General features: G+C 42.7%; 2 protein-coding genes across 3 annotated transcripts in view; one reads left to right on the top strand and one right to left on the bottom strand.

Annotated features, from left to right (window-relative positions):
• Positions 1 to 4,399, bottom strand: part of LOC144754695 (small ribosomal subunit protein bS16m-like) — a 43,871-nt gene extending 39,472 nt beyond the window's left edge. The window contains exon 1 of one of the 2 annotated variants that reach the window (XM_078642820.1): positions 4,276 to 4,399. The gene's annotated coding sequence lies outside the window, so the exon portion shown is untranslated. Of the gene's footprint in view, positions 1 to 3,991; positions 4,100 to 4,275 lie in introns of those variants that run through there. The other variant, XM_078642821.1, reaches the window with a different exon arrangement.
• Positions 4,400 to 4,572: 173 nt separating this feature from the next.
• LOC144752502 (intermembrane lipid transfer protein VPS13D-like) overlaps positions 4,573 to 13,222 on the top strand; it is a 189,641-nt gene continuing 180,991 nt past the window's right edge. Inside the window, exons 1-2 of the mRNA XM_078640411.1 lie at positions 4,573 to 4,736; positions 12,473 to 12,637. Of these exons, the coding sequence (XP_078496537.1) occupies positions 12,541 to 12,637 (97 nt within the window). The 5' untranslated portion in view covers positions 4,573 to 4,736; positions 12,473 to 12,540. The remainder of the gene's footprint in view (positions 4,737 to 12,472; positions 12,638 to 13,222) is intronic.

Below are 13,222 nucleotides of genomic sequence, written 5' to 3'. Positions count from 1 at the left end.
TACTTTTACTAAGTTCACTGTGTCATGGTTCGACAGTGGTCCAGTGGGCCCTGTCAGGTGTAAATAATCCCTTGTAGATATGACCTAGTGCCAGATGGCACGATGTATATTATGTGTTTACTATTCTAATGTGTTATGAGAATACAAAGGCTATTTTTGATATAACCTTGTGTGGAGTTCCTTTTGTGGAGTGCCTGGGATGTTGTTGCTGTGTGCGTGTGCAAATTTACACATGGCCTCCGGGATAAGTCTGACTGCTCGTGCCAAGCTACCAAGAGCGTGAGCAGGGGTTATCTTTGGCATGTAACTCACTTGCCCCGACTAGAGTGGTGGTCTCGGCCTGGCTTTGGCGCAAGCCTTAGCCAACCAGAAATCCCATTTCTAACAGCGCTGTATTACAAGACATCATAGCAGGTCAGGCTTCCCAAGAAGATATCCCATAAGGGGAGCCCAAAAGTCCCTCGGGCAAGAGGCCTCCGGTAGTTACTCCGCGTAAATATCCAATTGGTCCCTACAGTAAACTAAATTACGGGTCCACTTCTTCAATGTCGAGACTGTTTTAGCCCCCCAAAACTGCACCACAGCCCACTTAGCAAACAGAGTGGAAATGGCCACCAGCCACCTGTTCCATGATTTAAGATGCTGTACCCAGCCCAGCAGACAGATAGCAGGCATATACTCAACAGGTTCCATCACAACATCCGTGAGCACTATTGTGACCTGCACCCAAAAGTTATGTATACCAGCACAGTTCCATGCTAGGTGCAAAAAATCCCCGCCAGCCTGCCCAAAGCGCACGCAGCACGCACTGTCCCATAAGCCAAATCTGTGCAGCTGAAGTGGGGTATAGCAGAGCTGATGTAAGTATTTGAACTGGATTATGTGGAGAATGCAGTTCGCAATCAGCCGCCCAGTCAACACACCGCAGAGTTTCCAGTCATCAAGCGACAGCGAGGTGCCCAATACAGTCATCCACTTAGTATAGGAGGAGGACTCTATGAGATCAGTTTCCCTAAGGGACATGTTGTATCATTTTGTTATCAAGCCCCCACGTTCGGCCCCGCTAGCACTGCCTGCAGTGCCCATAGCATGCACGGCTCGGCCGGGTACGCGGGGTAAATGTCTCTAATTGCTACCCGCACATAGGTAAACCCCAGCATGAGACCCGCTCTGTGGCAACTCTGCAGCTCCAAGAGCGCCTGGAACTGGCCCCGATTACATAAATCCACAAGACTAGTAATCCCCACCACTCCTAGTGCCTTTGAAGAGGCTCGTTCCCGTGCAGCTGTTATGTCCAGATGTGTCGCTAGCGGTAACATTGGGGCATAGAGCTAGTCCAATTTCGCCCGTTTAGCAAGGGTATCCATACCGTGCAGTGAACAAGGCTAATTTCACACCGCACTCCCCCTCCCCATTAGGGCAGCTGCAACCAGCGTCATCGGGAGTACAAAGTCCGCCTTGTTGGCCGTGTGCGGTTGAAACCTCTGTGGATAGTACCAGAAATGAGCACCCTGCACCTGAGTGCTTAAGTAATACAAGCGCAAATCAGGGACCTCAAAGCCACCTCGCTCGAACGGCTGCACCAGCACCCCCCAGCTATAATGGGGCTTCCTACCCCCCAAACAAACGTTAGCAGAGCCGACTGCAGCGTATTAAACAGTGCAATGTTCAAACAGATAGGGATGTTAACAAATACAGAAGATTGGGTAAAAAGGTTATTTTTATGACCGCAATGCAATCTGCGAGTGAAAGAGGTAACCTAGCCCAGCGAGCAGCCTGATCTGTAATGGTGTTGACACTACGGATTAGCAGAGATCACTACATCAGGGTCTCTATGGAGCCATATTCCTAAGTACTTTACCGGGTCGAACGACCACTGCAAGGGAAAATATAGCTCAATCTCCTCTGTCCCAGCAATCAACAGAAACACTGTGGATTTAGCCCAGTTGATGCCTAGGCCCGAGAAGCGTTCAAATTGAACATATGCTCTCAGTAGTTCCGACAAGTATGTGGCAGGCTCACGTACATAGAGCATCATATCATCTGCATACAGTGACACAAGTGGTTGAAATGTTGATTGCAATCCTGTTGGGGGCAGGACGTGGCTTCAATCCAAAAATCTGCATATGCACTCGTTATGCTAATGAGTTGTGCTAATTTTCAGTGGAATAAATAAACATGCAAAGCTGGTTTACAGTGAGAAATTAACATTGTGATTCACAATGAAGGTCTTGAGAGCTATGAAAATAGATGATTTAGCTCAACTATACATAGGTAAGTGAAAGGGTATAGCAATTTGCCTGGGCTATTTTTAAGGTGTATGTGTTCATCTGCAAGGGCAAAATGCAATCACTCAAAATGAAGGCTAACAATGGCTGGAGTGGTCTAGTATATACCTTCTTCTAGGGTGCGAGGTACTATAACTGGAGTGCCATGTTAACAGACCAACTGGTGAAGGAGTGGTGAATGGGATCCCCTATACATGTATTTTCCGATAAATTTTTGGGGGAACACATGATGCTGGCAACCTCATTGAAAGAAAAAAGAAAAAAAAAAAAGACATGTCGGATGTAAACATAGTAAGGAAAGGAGAAACAGAGGGAAAAGCAGAGTTTGACAATTGAAGGCAGCCAAATGTACAAACCTCAGTATGTTTCCAACAAGCAAGGTTTGCATGGTATATAAACTCTAATCGCAGCCTAAGCACCATGGAACAGGTTGTTCTTGTGAAATAAAAGGCATAAACGATAGTTCAAGAAGCATACAAAGAATATGGTGAACAATTAATCTTGACAATATTTGTATGGTCAGTTAAATTGTCGAACTATAAAGTTTAACCAAAAAGGTCTTCAATCATAGCAATAAACGGATGCAAATAGTACATAGAACATGCATATACAACACATCAAGTGCACTGTTAACATTGAATGCTTCTTAAAATATGTTGTAGTTGAAGCAATATAGCAAAGACAAGGAGACAATGGACGGAACGCTAACACTTTCTGGACACTCTCCCCTAGTCACAGATCTGGGTTGATTCCATCATCATTCTTTAACTCACTTTGCCACCCCAGTTCATACCCAGCCATTTGCAAATCAGGCTTGACCTTATGCCTTATGGCAACAGCCTAGCCCTAACTGCCAAGTCAGGTATTCCCTGGACCAGAAACAAGCATCCTAGGACCGGTTTTGGGGTAACACCCCTCACAGCCACGCTAGCTTGAATCCAAGGGCAAAGTAAGGGGAGGATCTGGCCTGACAGCTCAGGATGGACTGTTCCCATGGGGAACAGTGCCAAGACTGATTTGCACATGGCTAGGTCCAAAATGGAATGACATGGTGATCTGTGACTGGAGGGTTGATTCAGCATTCCATCCATCATCTGTTCTTTTGAATTTGTCATCCCAAGTGGGGAGGGTATGTCCAGACGTGGGTCCTGTGCTTGCTATGCCACTAGATTCAAGCTAAAATCCTGGCTGATGAGGGGTGAAACCCTGATACCGGTCATAGGATGCCGGTTGCTGTTCGGCTGGACTGCTCCCACGGGGAACAGGGTCAAGACTGATTTGCATATAGCTGGGTCCAAACAGGAATAGCGTGGCGTTTAAAAAAAACGATGGATTTAACCCAGACTTAAACAAATCTGTGACTGGGGCAGAATGCACGAACGAATCACATTCTGTCCCTCGTCTGTTCTTTTACAGCCGAAGCAATATAGCCGTAGTCTCCAAACTCAGTATGCATGGCAACTGCACCGATAAATATAGATTTAATAAATAAAAGGGAAGAAAAGAGAAAGTGGGGAGAAAGAAAACAGGAGAAAAGGCAAAACGGAGTTCGACGATCACGTGCCGTGACTTGGAAGGATGCTTTCGGGGTCAAAAGCATCAGGAATGTCACGGACATAAAACTGGGGTCTGATTTTGCTTTAGTGCAAATAAACTGTAAAAGACTGAGTAATCACAGAAATCGGCCAATTCAATACACACACACTATGCAATCCGTGTTGCTCGCAGCACAAGGAAACTCCCACTCGCGCGCGAATCGAAGCACTTCGGTAGGGACCTTCGGAAGAGGACAAGCGCAAAGAAACAATGACACGGGTACGGACCGAGTGGCTTACGGTAACCAATCGAGCCAAAGAAACTTGGCGTGGGGGACCAAGTAGTAGTTTAATCACATCGACTGAGCTTCTTTGCCTTCTACTCACGAACACCGATGAAAAAGGACACTCGGGTGCGTATCAGACCGTGGCGCAGGCTAAAAAACACTCACAGTCAGTAAAGAGTCGACATCTCTGCACTCTCGTTAGATTGACCGCCCGCTCTGTCGTGCAGCAGCTAAAATAACGCGACAAAGTCATGTGCACTGTACGGGGCCTCACAACAAATGAACAACTGTTAACAGTTCCCTTGGCCAATCAGGTACGCAACTGTGCATTGGTGTGTCTCCTCAGCCAATAAAACGTCCGACATGAAGACCACAAGCCAATCCTATGAACGTGATTCCCCTATGCCAATACAAGATCGTTACACTTATCCACAACACCGTTGAGTATGTATCCACTTATCTGATTGGCGGCGAGCCCTTTCGGTTCCGCAAGTCCTGACCCGGCTCGCCATAATTACGGGACATAGGACGTCCGTTAAAGGAGTAGTTTTTGGCAACGGATTTCGGTCTCATATAACCGACTGTCCAGGGAAACTTTGCACAGGGGTCACCCTAAGCCTAGATGGGTGAGTGAGTGTTGGCGGAAATTGCGAAGGGCATGAGGGTATAACTACGCGGTCCCGCCCCTCTACTCATACATTCGTACCACAACTGTCCCACGCACACACCTGCTGCCTCACGTACACTTCTCATACCTTTCTTGTGTCATTTCCGCTTCTTCTACCTGACGCTCATTGTTTGCCTCCGGTAACAACCACCCTGCCTAACGCAGCCCCATTGAAACACTTTAAGTAAAAATAAAATATTCACCTGGCAATCGTTCTCGCACTAACACCGCACATTAGCCTGGCCAGACACATCCGTGTTTTGGACCTATTCACACACTAATGCAAAATGTACATAAATAGTATAATAACAAGTAAAATTGTTGCTAAAGTAAACATATTGAATGTATAAAACCACTCTTTTTTCTGTGTTGGTTGTTTTCGTTTGCAGACTACTTCGAATTCCGTATAGTTTGCTTAATCTGGGTGCTCCCATGTGGTAGTGTTTTCCCTGGGTCTCTGTCAGTGACCCTCTGTCCCCTCATTCGTATCTTTGTTCCCTTATTTGTATCCATTGTCATGCCCTTGTTCTTGGCATTCCCTTCTGCGTGTTCCTTTGTGTGTTTCCTGTTCTTGCATCTTCAGTCCCTCCACGAGTGCACATCATCCTGTCACTGTAAATAAGGCATTCAGTTCTTATGTCCCACCACGTTTGCCTTTCTGCCTTTCTGCTCTTTAACTCTTTCCTTCCATGGGACCGCGTCTTCTTGCTCTGCCGTTCTCTCCGTTTTAAGAGATGTGTGTCACCCTGCTTGGGGGCCATCTCCGTACCATTCCTCGTTTGTTTACCGTGTCTCTCTTGTAACTTTATTGCGTGTTCGCGAAGATTGATTCTTTTAGACCTTGAGTTAGTGTTTGCCCAGATCCATGTGGGTATCTCGTTGTCTATGTACTTTTAATCCTGTCTCTTAATTAATGTCAGTCTTGTTCATGTGACAGTTTCCCCTGTCCATGCGTCGATATCTCTCTTTCACGCTTTATCTGCCCATTTCGGCTTGCCTTTCTCAGAGTGTCCAACAAACTCAAGAGCAACCCATATGTCCTTGTGAACTGGGTATAGCTAATCAGCCAATTTACTGTTGTTCACAAGGATCTCAGATCAAATTGTCGAAATATTTTTAACAAGGTATTACTGTCTTGCAGCGATTTAAGCAAAATGAGCACACAATGTAGTTAATATGCTTATATAGCGCATGAATGCCGTGGCGTCTTGGCGCTGGGTGTGTGGACAGGAATGGTGCACTATGGTTGATGGAGGCGTATGCAGATGTAAACAGCAAGGTTTTCAAGCTCTTCCTGGTAGGCCAGCAATGGGACGGTAGTTTTTTGGTTCATTGGGGTCCAGATTAGATTTCTTCAGAAGAGGTGTGATCAATACTGTTTTCCAGGTTTCTGGGTAGTAGCCAGATTCCAGGACTTGGTTTAGGAGGGGGTGAGATTGTCACAAATCTTGTGGGTAGCCTGATGCATGATAAGGGGGGGGCAGGGGTCGGTAGTGAGCCGGTTTTTATGGAAAGCCAGAGTTTTTGTGCTTCCTCGCTGGTTATTGGCTGGAAGCGGGATAGTCTACAGTGGGTGGGTCCCATTGGTACTTTTATGTCCTAAGGTCTTAGGGTAGTTAGGAAGTCATTGTAGATTCCTTACACCTTGTCTTGAAAGTAACCAGGGGGTTTATTGCACAAGGTTGGATCAGGCTTAAAGGCATTGTCCTGTTGCAGTTAGTCTAGCATGTTAACAGATTTAAACAGTTCCTTTGTGGAATTATCAGCCTCCTTTATTTTGGTTGTAAAAACAAGTTTTTTTGCGGCAGTGTTTGTCTCCTTATATTGTAGAATAGCAAAGTTATATGTGGATTTCATCGGGGTGTTGTAGTCTTATCTCCAGAGGGGCTCAGCTCTTCTGCAGTTGATTTTTAGGCGTTTGAGCTCTGGGGTATACCAGGGTGATGATGTCTTGACTCTCTTTACTGTTACTAGTTATTTGGGTGCAACCTGATCGGCTGCTGACAGTAACCAGCCAGTAAACTGCAGGGCTGCTGCGTTGTTGCCTGTTTCTGGCGTAGCAGGAAAATGGTCAAGGGCCAACTCAAAGTCACTACCCTTGACTTTGTTCCAGCGTCTGATGTGTACCTTAGATGATTTAGCTTGAGTACAGAGATGTGGCTGCGTAACTCTGATGTTAAAATAAATAGCCTTGTGGTCTCTCCATGGCAGGGCTAACAGGTTAGTCAGAATAATATCAGGATTCCTTGTAAAAATCCCATCTAATATCTGTCATGCCTGGCCTCTAGATTATCCAGTAATCTAATCGTGTCAGAGTTATTTTTGGATTCTAGATGGTAATTAAAATCCCCAAGGATTGTAAGGAAGTGGGGGTCAGTGTATGACTCCAAAAGCGTCAAGAGGGCTTTGGTAAAGGCTGCTTTAGTACCAGGCGGACGGTGGATTAGTATCCCCTGGAATGACGAGAGGTTATTTAGCTTTATGCAGAAATGCAATGCTTCTGCAGGCAGAGCAGAGATCGCCTCCACGCGTACGGTTAAGTGATCACGATAAATATACGCTATGCCCCCCCTCTGCCTTTCTCCCTGTCCTGTGGGAGGAAAGCATAGTCTACTGGTAGAGCGATATTCCAGTCTGGCGCTGATGTGATATCAGTCCAGGTTTCAGTCACGAAGACTAAGTCTGGTGTAGTGAGTTGGATTAGATCTTCCAACCCGTGTTTATGCTTGACTGTGGAACGGGCATTTAGTAGAAGACACTTGGCGAACGCCATAGATGTTGCCTTAAAGCATTACATTTAATATTTTCTTTTAACTTATACTAAGTAATTGACTTCAAAGAACACATATGACTAGAGAATAAACAGCCCCACAAAACAGTTCTTATGCAACACTCACTTCAGCCGAAGTAAGTGCTTTTTATTTTCAATTGTAGTTTAAGAAATTAGAAAAGTGTTGTAAACTTATACTGTGTATTGACACTATTTACACATATATCTTTGAAAATTCGTGACTTATGTGACCCCAGTGGAGTGACCATAACAGTGAATATAGCTGCAGTGACAATTCTTAAAAAGGGGAGTTGGTTATTGGAGTAGAAAGGATGTCCATAAAGGTTTCAGAGTAAATCATAGGTACTAGAGTGTGTTCTAGTGTTTCTTGGACTATCCTTTATCAATTGTCGACGACGTTTCAACCATCTATCGTTACGGGGTCTCTTCAGGACAGAGATTCTGGGGGCCTTGGCACTTCAGTTATGCCGGTGGTATAATTTAATATAGTCATCTAACATTAATTTTCAGAATAGGGTACAGTCTGTGTGGTCTTCCCATGGATAGACTACCCTCCGTGGGCGTGTTCTTTCCAGATAGAAGGGTTAATGACACCATGCTTCTGTATTTGACCTAACGGTGTGGCAGATTGGTTGGGGTATTCAAATTAACCCAACACGTGGGATAACTGTAAATCCGGTATCTAATAAACGGAGACGGTTGCACAGATGAAACTTCCAGCAGCCAGGATCATGCTTGCTATTCGCATAGCGAGCCTCATCCCAGTTGCTGGAATTTTCTTCGACAATTGATAAAGGATAGGTATTTTTCTAATTTCTTAAACTACAATTGAAAATAAAAAGCACTTCGGCTGAAGTGAGTGTTGCATAAGAACTGTTTTGTGGGCTGTTTTCTCTCTAGTCATATATGTTCTTTGAAGTCGATTACTTAGTATAACTTAAAAGAAAATAATAAACGTAATGCATATTTTCTCTGTGTCACCATGATGTTGTCTCGAAGTTCAGGATTTGTGTGATTCTCGGACCTTCCTCTTGTCTCCCTGTTGTCTCATTGTTTCATGTGCTTGTCCCTCCCTGTTTATTTTTCTTCAGTCTTTGTTTTTCCCAGTCGCCATTACCTTCGCCTTGCCCTGTGTGCCTCTCTTTGCTCGAATTTACTCTTTCTCTGTTTCTGCACATGTGCATCCCTTCTCCAGTGTCTGCTCATCGTTATCCCTAATCTCCGTGCTTCCTTGCCCTTAAGTCTGCGTCTTCCCAACCCTATGTCTGTTCTCTGTGTCTCCATTCCCATATCCCCATTTGTATCGCCATATGTGCCTCCTTATGTCTCTTTTATTGTGCATCTCTATTCCTTGTCTGTGTCCACATCTTCCTGTTCACATTTTTGTTTCTCTGACCAATTGTATGTCTCTCGTTATTGTTTGGTGGCTGTTTCCTTGTTTTTTATTTTGTTGTTTCCTTTGGCCCCTTAACTATGCCTTCGTGGCCACGTGTTCGTGCAACCATTTTAGATATTCATATCTGCATCTGATAGTGTTCGTGCCTTTTCTTTTTGATTTCCTGTGTCAAAATTTGGATGGGGCCTCTAGACTCCCAATTCTACTTTAATAGTTTATTTCAAATAAGGAACTTCTGGTTCAGTGTGCCTGTGCATTCATATGGTGTGTGTATGGCCCCCTCTCCACGAATTATTATACCATATCCATTGGGTTAGAAATGCTGGCACATTATAATTCACATTGTTTCGTCACATGCAAGAAGATTAAAGAGAGAGCTCTGAACTGCACAGCAAAGAATAAAACAATTTAACAGGTATCCCGCTGCACCTACTCATTAGTTTCTGAATCTATTGTATCCTCTAATATGTTATTTAACATTGTAAAATATACAGTGCCAGCATTTCTAACCAAATCTATTTCCTTCTGGTTTCCTATTGCCTTGCCCTTCTGCCTGTGCGTCCCCGTCTGTGCTTGGCTGCCCAAGCTCCTTGTTGTGTCTCTCTACCTCCAGTGCCGTATGATGTGGCATTGCGCCATATCGATGTAGTACGGTATGGTATAGAGCAATGGGTGGATGGTTCTGTGTGAGAAGTGTCAAGCTTAGGTGTGAGATTGGGTAAAACGTTTGTGTGGTATGGTGTCTATTAAGGTATTTTGTGGAATAGAGTTTAGGCATGAAGTGCAGTCTTAATTGTTGTGTAGTCATATGGTGACGTTTTGTGCTGTATGGAATAGTGTGATTTAAATCCTACACTTTGTACTAAACTCTTTTATGAAGGTTTCAATATGCTGATTTAAGCGTCGGCTAGGTTGCTTCAATCCTGATGATTGCTAATAAACTATTGTAGCAAATTCATCTGCCTATTCTAAGGCGCTGTAACTCCGCCTGGGACCTTGTTCTCATCAATTTAACTCCAAATGAAAAAAATAAAAATAATAACCAACACAGTGTTTACTTGTGTGGTGTGATAAATAATTTTATGTTGCGGTAAGGCTGTGATGCGTTGGTATATTGTGGTGTAAAGTGGCGTTTGTGTTCTGTTTTGTTGCAGGCTCATGGGGCAGTATAGATAGGGCAGACAAAGGAATCCGACCAGCGGGACTTGACTTCTCAACAGGGATTCCCAGAATCTTTCCTCCTGACAAATATTGCTTGTGCACTTGGCCTTTTTGAATGATCTAATGTGCAGCACAATTGTAAAACCCAATAATAGTTTTTCAAAGTGGTTTGGGCCTTTACAAATTCAAAGACAGTCTTTGGGTCTGATTATGAACCCTCTTAAAGCATGAAACATTTATGCAGGCAAATGTAGGTTAGTTTGCAGTGTTCCAAATGCTCCATGATTAGGCAGTCATCTGGTAAATTCCAGTCTGCAGTTAGTTTGTTGTTTCAGAAAACGTGAAGTCAGAGTCAAATATTACATTTCTTTAATTTGTGTTTCACACCCTAAGCTGTCTCCATGGGGGTGGGTCAGTTTGCACACATCACCACTTTTTATATCAACCTAGTCTGTAGTCAGTAATGGACATTTGAATGCAGTACCTGTTTTTACAGTGGCTCACTTTTTACACATCACCCTTTTCCAAAATAGCCCAGTTTACATACACCCTACTTTCTCCTAAAATGTTCCAGATTGCACACATAATCAGTTTCCATAAGTAACAAGCCTGCACAAATTGCTCAGTTCCATGAATCCCCAGTTTATGCATATTTCTTTTTCCCAAAGTATCCCGCTGCACACATATTACCTATTCCATAATATTCCAGCCTGTACATATTACTAATTTTCATAATATACCAGTTTGTACATTTTACTTGTTTCTATAATTTCCAATTTGCACACAATTCAATTACATTTTATTATGATATGGAACTCCGACGGAGGTCCACATAATGCAATATCAGAAATACCAAATACAACTTTACATAACACATTTAAAAATACATCATAATTAGATACAACTCATCAGTAGAATTCAAATCTTGGACACTCTTCGCAACTGTTATTTGATTGACATTTTGTATGTACAAACAACTTGATTCATTAATAAATATTTAAAAAATCAATACAAAATTGAAAAAACTTGTCAAAAGCCATTTCATTAGGAGGAAACATTAAACACTTACGGATCTCCGATACAGATCACAAGTTATAATTAAAGAACAATGGCCTGAGAAAGTGATGAAGTGCATTGTACAACACAAAACATGCAAGTATTACAACCTGTTTCATTCATGTTACTTATTAAAAAACTATATAAAAAATTGAAATTTCTTATCACAAGCCATTTCATTATATGGAAACATTAAACACTTGCGGGCCCCCTATACAGATCGGATGTGTTATTTAAAGAACAGTGGCCATTGTGCTACAAAGGACATGAAATATTACATGATTAGGATCTTGAATATGCAACTGCCATAACTCACAGATTTTCTCCTTCTTTGGAACTTTATCCCAAATGCCAGTGATAACACGTAAGGTGACTATATCCATTCTCATCAATAGGATCAGTCTTCGAATCCCATGAGGGATATTTCAGATAATTTGCACACGGTTCCTGCTTCTGTAATAGCTGTGATTGTACATTTCACCTGTTTGGATAATGTGCCAGTTTCATATACTACTCCTACTTCTTCTGCTCCCTACCAGCCCAGTCTACCTATTCTTCCCTCCTCCTGGGGTCTATTTCTCTACTTGGATTTGTCTGCCACTTCCAGAAAGAAGTCAACTATTCTTCTGCTAGTTCGGGATGGGATCCCAAGTTATTGCATCTGTTAGCTCCTTCTCTGCTCAGAGGAGCAGCTGCGACCCACTAAAAGCTGCTACATGCTCAACACAAACTGACTTTGTGTCCCACTAAGTTCCAGTTAATAAGGCATTCTGCTAATCCTACCTCATCATGTGGCCTCGCGGTGTCTTAACTAGTGCCCACTTTAAAGGAATGCATGTACACTTTAGAGGCTAACAGCTCCTTAAAAGTGTGTGTTGGGATGCGGGCCTAATGCAGACTTGAGCGAGACTTCTACCAATACACACAATCTTTTCTTGCACCAACTCCATGGGTGTACCCCATCACAAGGCAACTTTGAATGTTTACATGGGTTTGTGCTGTTTAATTAGTTGGAATACACATTTGTTAAGTTATAGGGAGGTTTTGTTCTTTTTTTATCAGTTGGAATACAAATGTTGTAAGTTATAGGGAGTCATTCGTTTAGTACAGTAGCTCTTGATATTTCACAGGTCTGTTCTTTATATATACATTTGCGTTAAAAGGCTAGCTATACTAAATAAAATATGTCCAGATACATCTGATAGTTGTATGCAGGTTTTTGCCACATCCTCATTATTTTGTTTAAGGAAGACGGTGTCTGACCTCTGAATGTCTTTTTCCTTCCTTTTAGAATGTATCAGTGAAACTATGGTTTGAGGAGCACAAGAAAACATCTTAGAACCTCTTGAGGACACAGTCATGTTGGAAGGACTGGTGGCCTGGGTACTCAACACCTACCTGGGCAAATACGTGAACAACCTCAACACAGATCAACTCTCTGTTGCACTTCTCAAAGGTATTGTCTTCATATTGACAACATTGTATATTTTCTCAAGGCTTATAAGGGTAGCCAATGAATATGAGTCTAAAACATCTTATAATTATGAAAGACATCATTATTGAAGAAATGGATATATTCAAAGTAGATAATTATGACCTTGTGGGTACTGAGATGGCTAAGGGTTGCTAAAATATCCTTTTGTAAACCTCAAACAATTCACTAGTGTTCATTGAACGTTTAAGTTAAAGTTAGTTATGTTCCTAAAGATGTATGGTAAGTGTAAACACATTTATTTAAAATTGAATGCTCCCAGTTTACATACCTTTTATCGGACTACTCAAAGTTGTATGTTTATACGGTACAATGGGTGGAATTTTAATACCGCCAGACTCAGTTTTCAAATAACAATAACACATTGTTAATTTGGATCATTAGCTACCTTCACCATAATTATTTCTTCACAAGCACAGAAAAAGGCATTTGCATTTGTGGGGATGTTAATGGTCCCTGCATGTTAAATAGACATGCACCGGTTCCCCGGAGTTACCCACCTGCTAGTGAATCTGGTATCCTGACTTTCCCTTGGCCCAACACCAAAAT

Source organism: Lissotriton helveticus, chromosome 5_1 (assembly GCF_964261635.1).
Source record: "Lissotriton helveticus chromosome 5_1, aLisHel1.1, whole genome shotgun sequence".
In the NCBI taxonomy this organism is placed as follows: Eukaryota; Metazoa; Chordata; class Amphibia; order Caudata; family Salamandridae; genus Lissotriton; species Lissotriton helveticus.
This window is presented reverse-complemented; position numbering and strand designations above follow the sequence as displayed.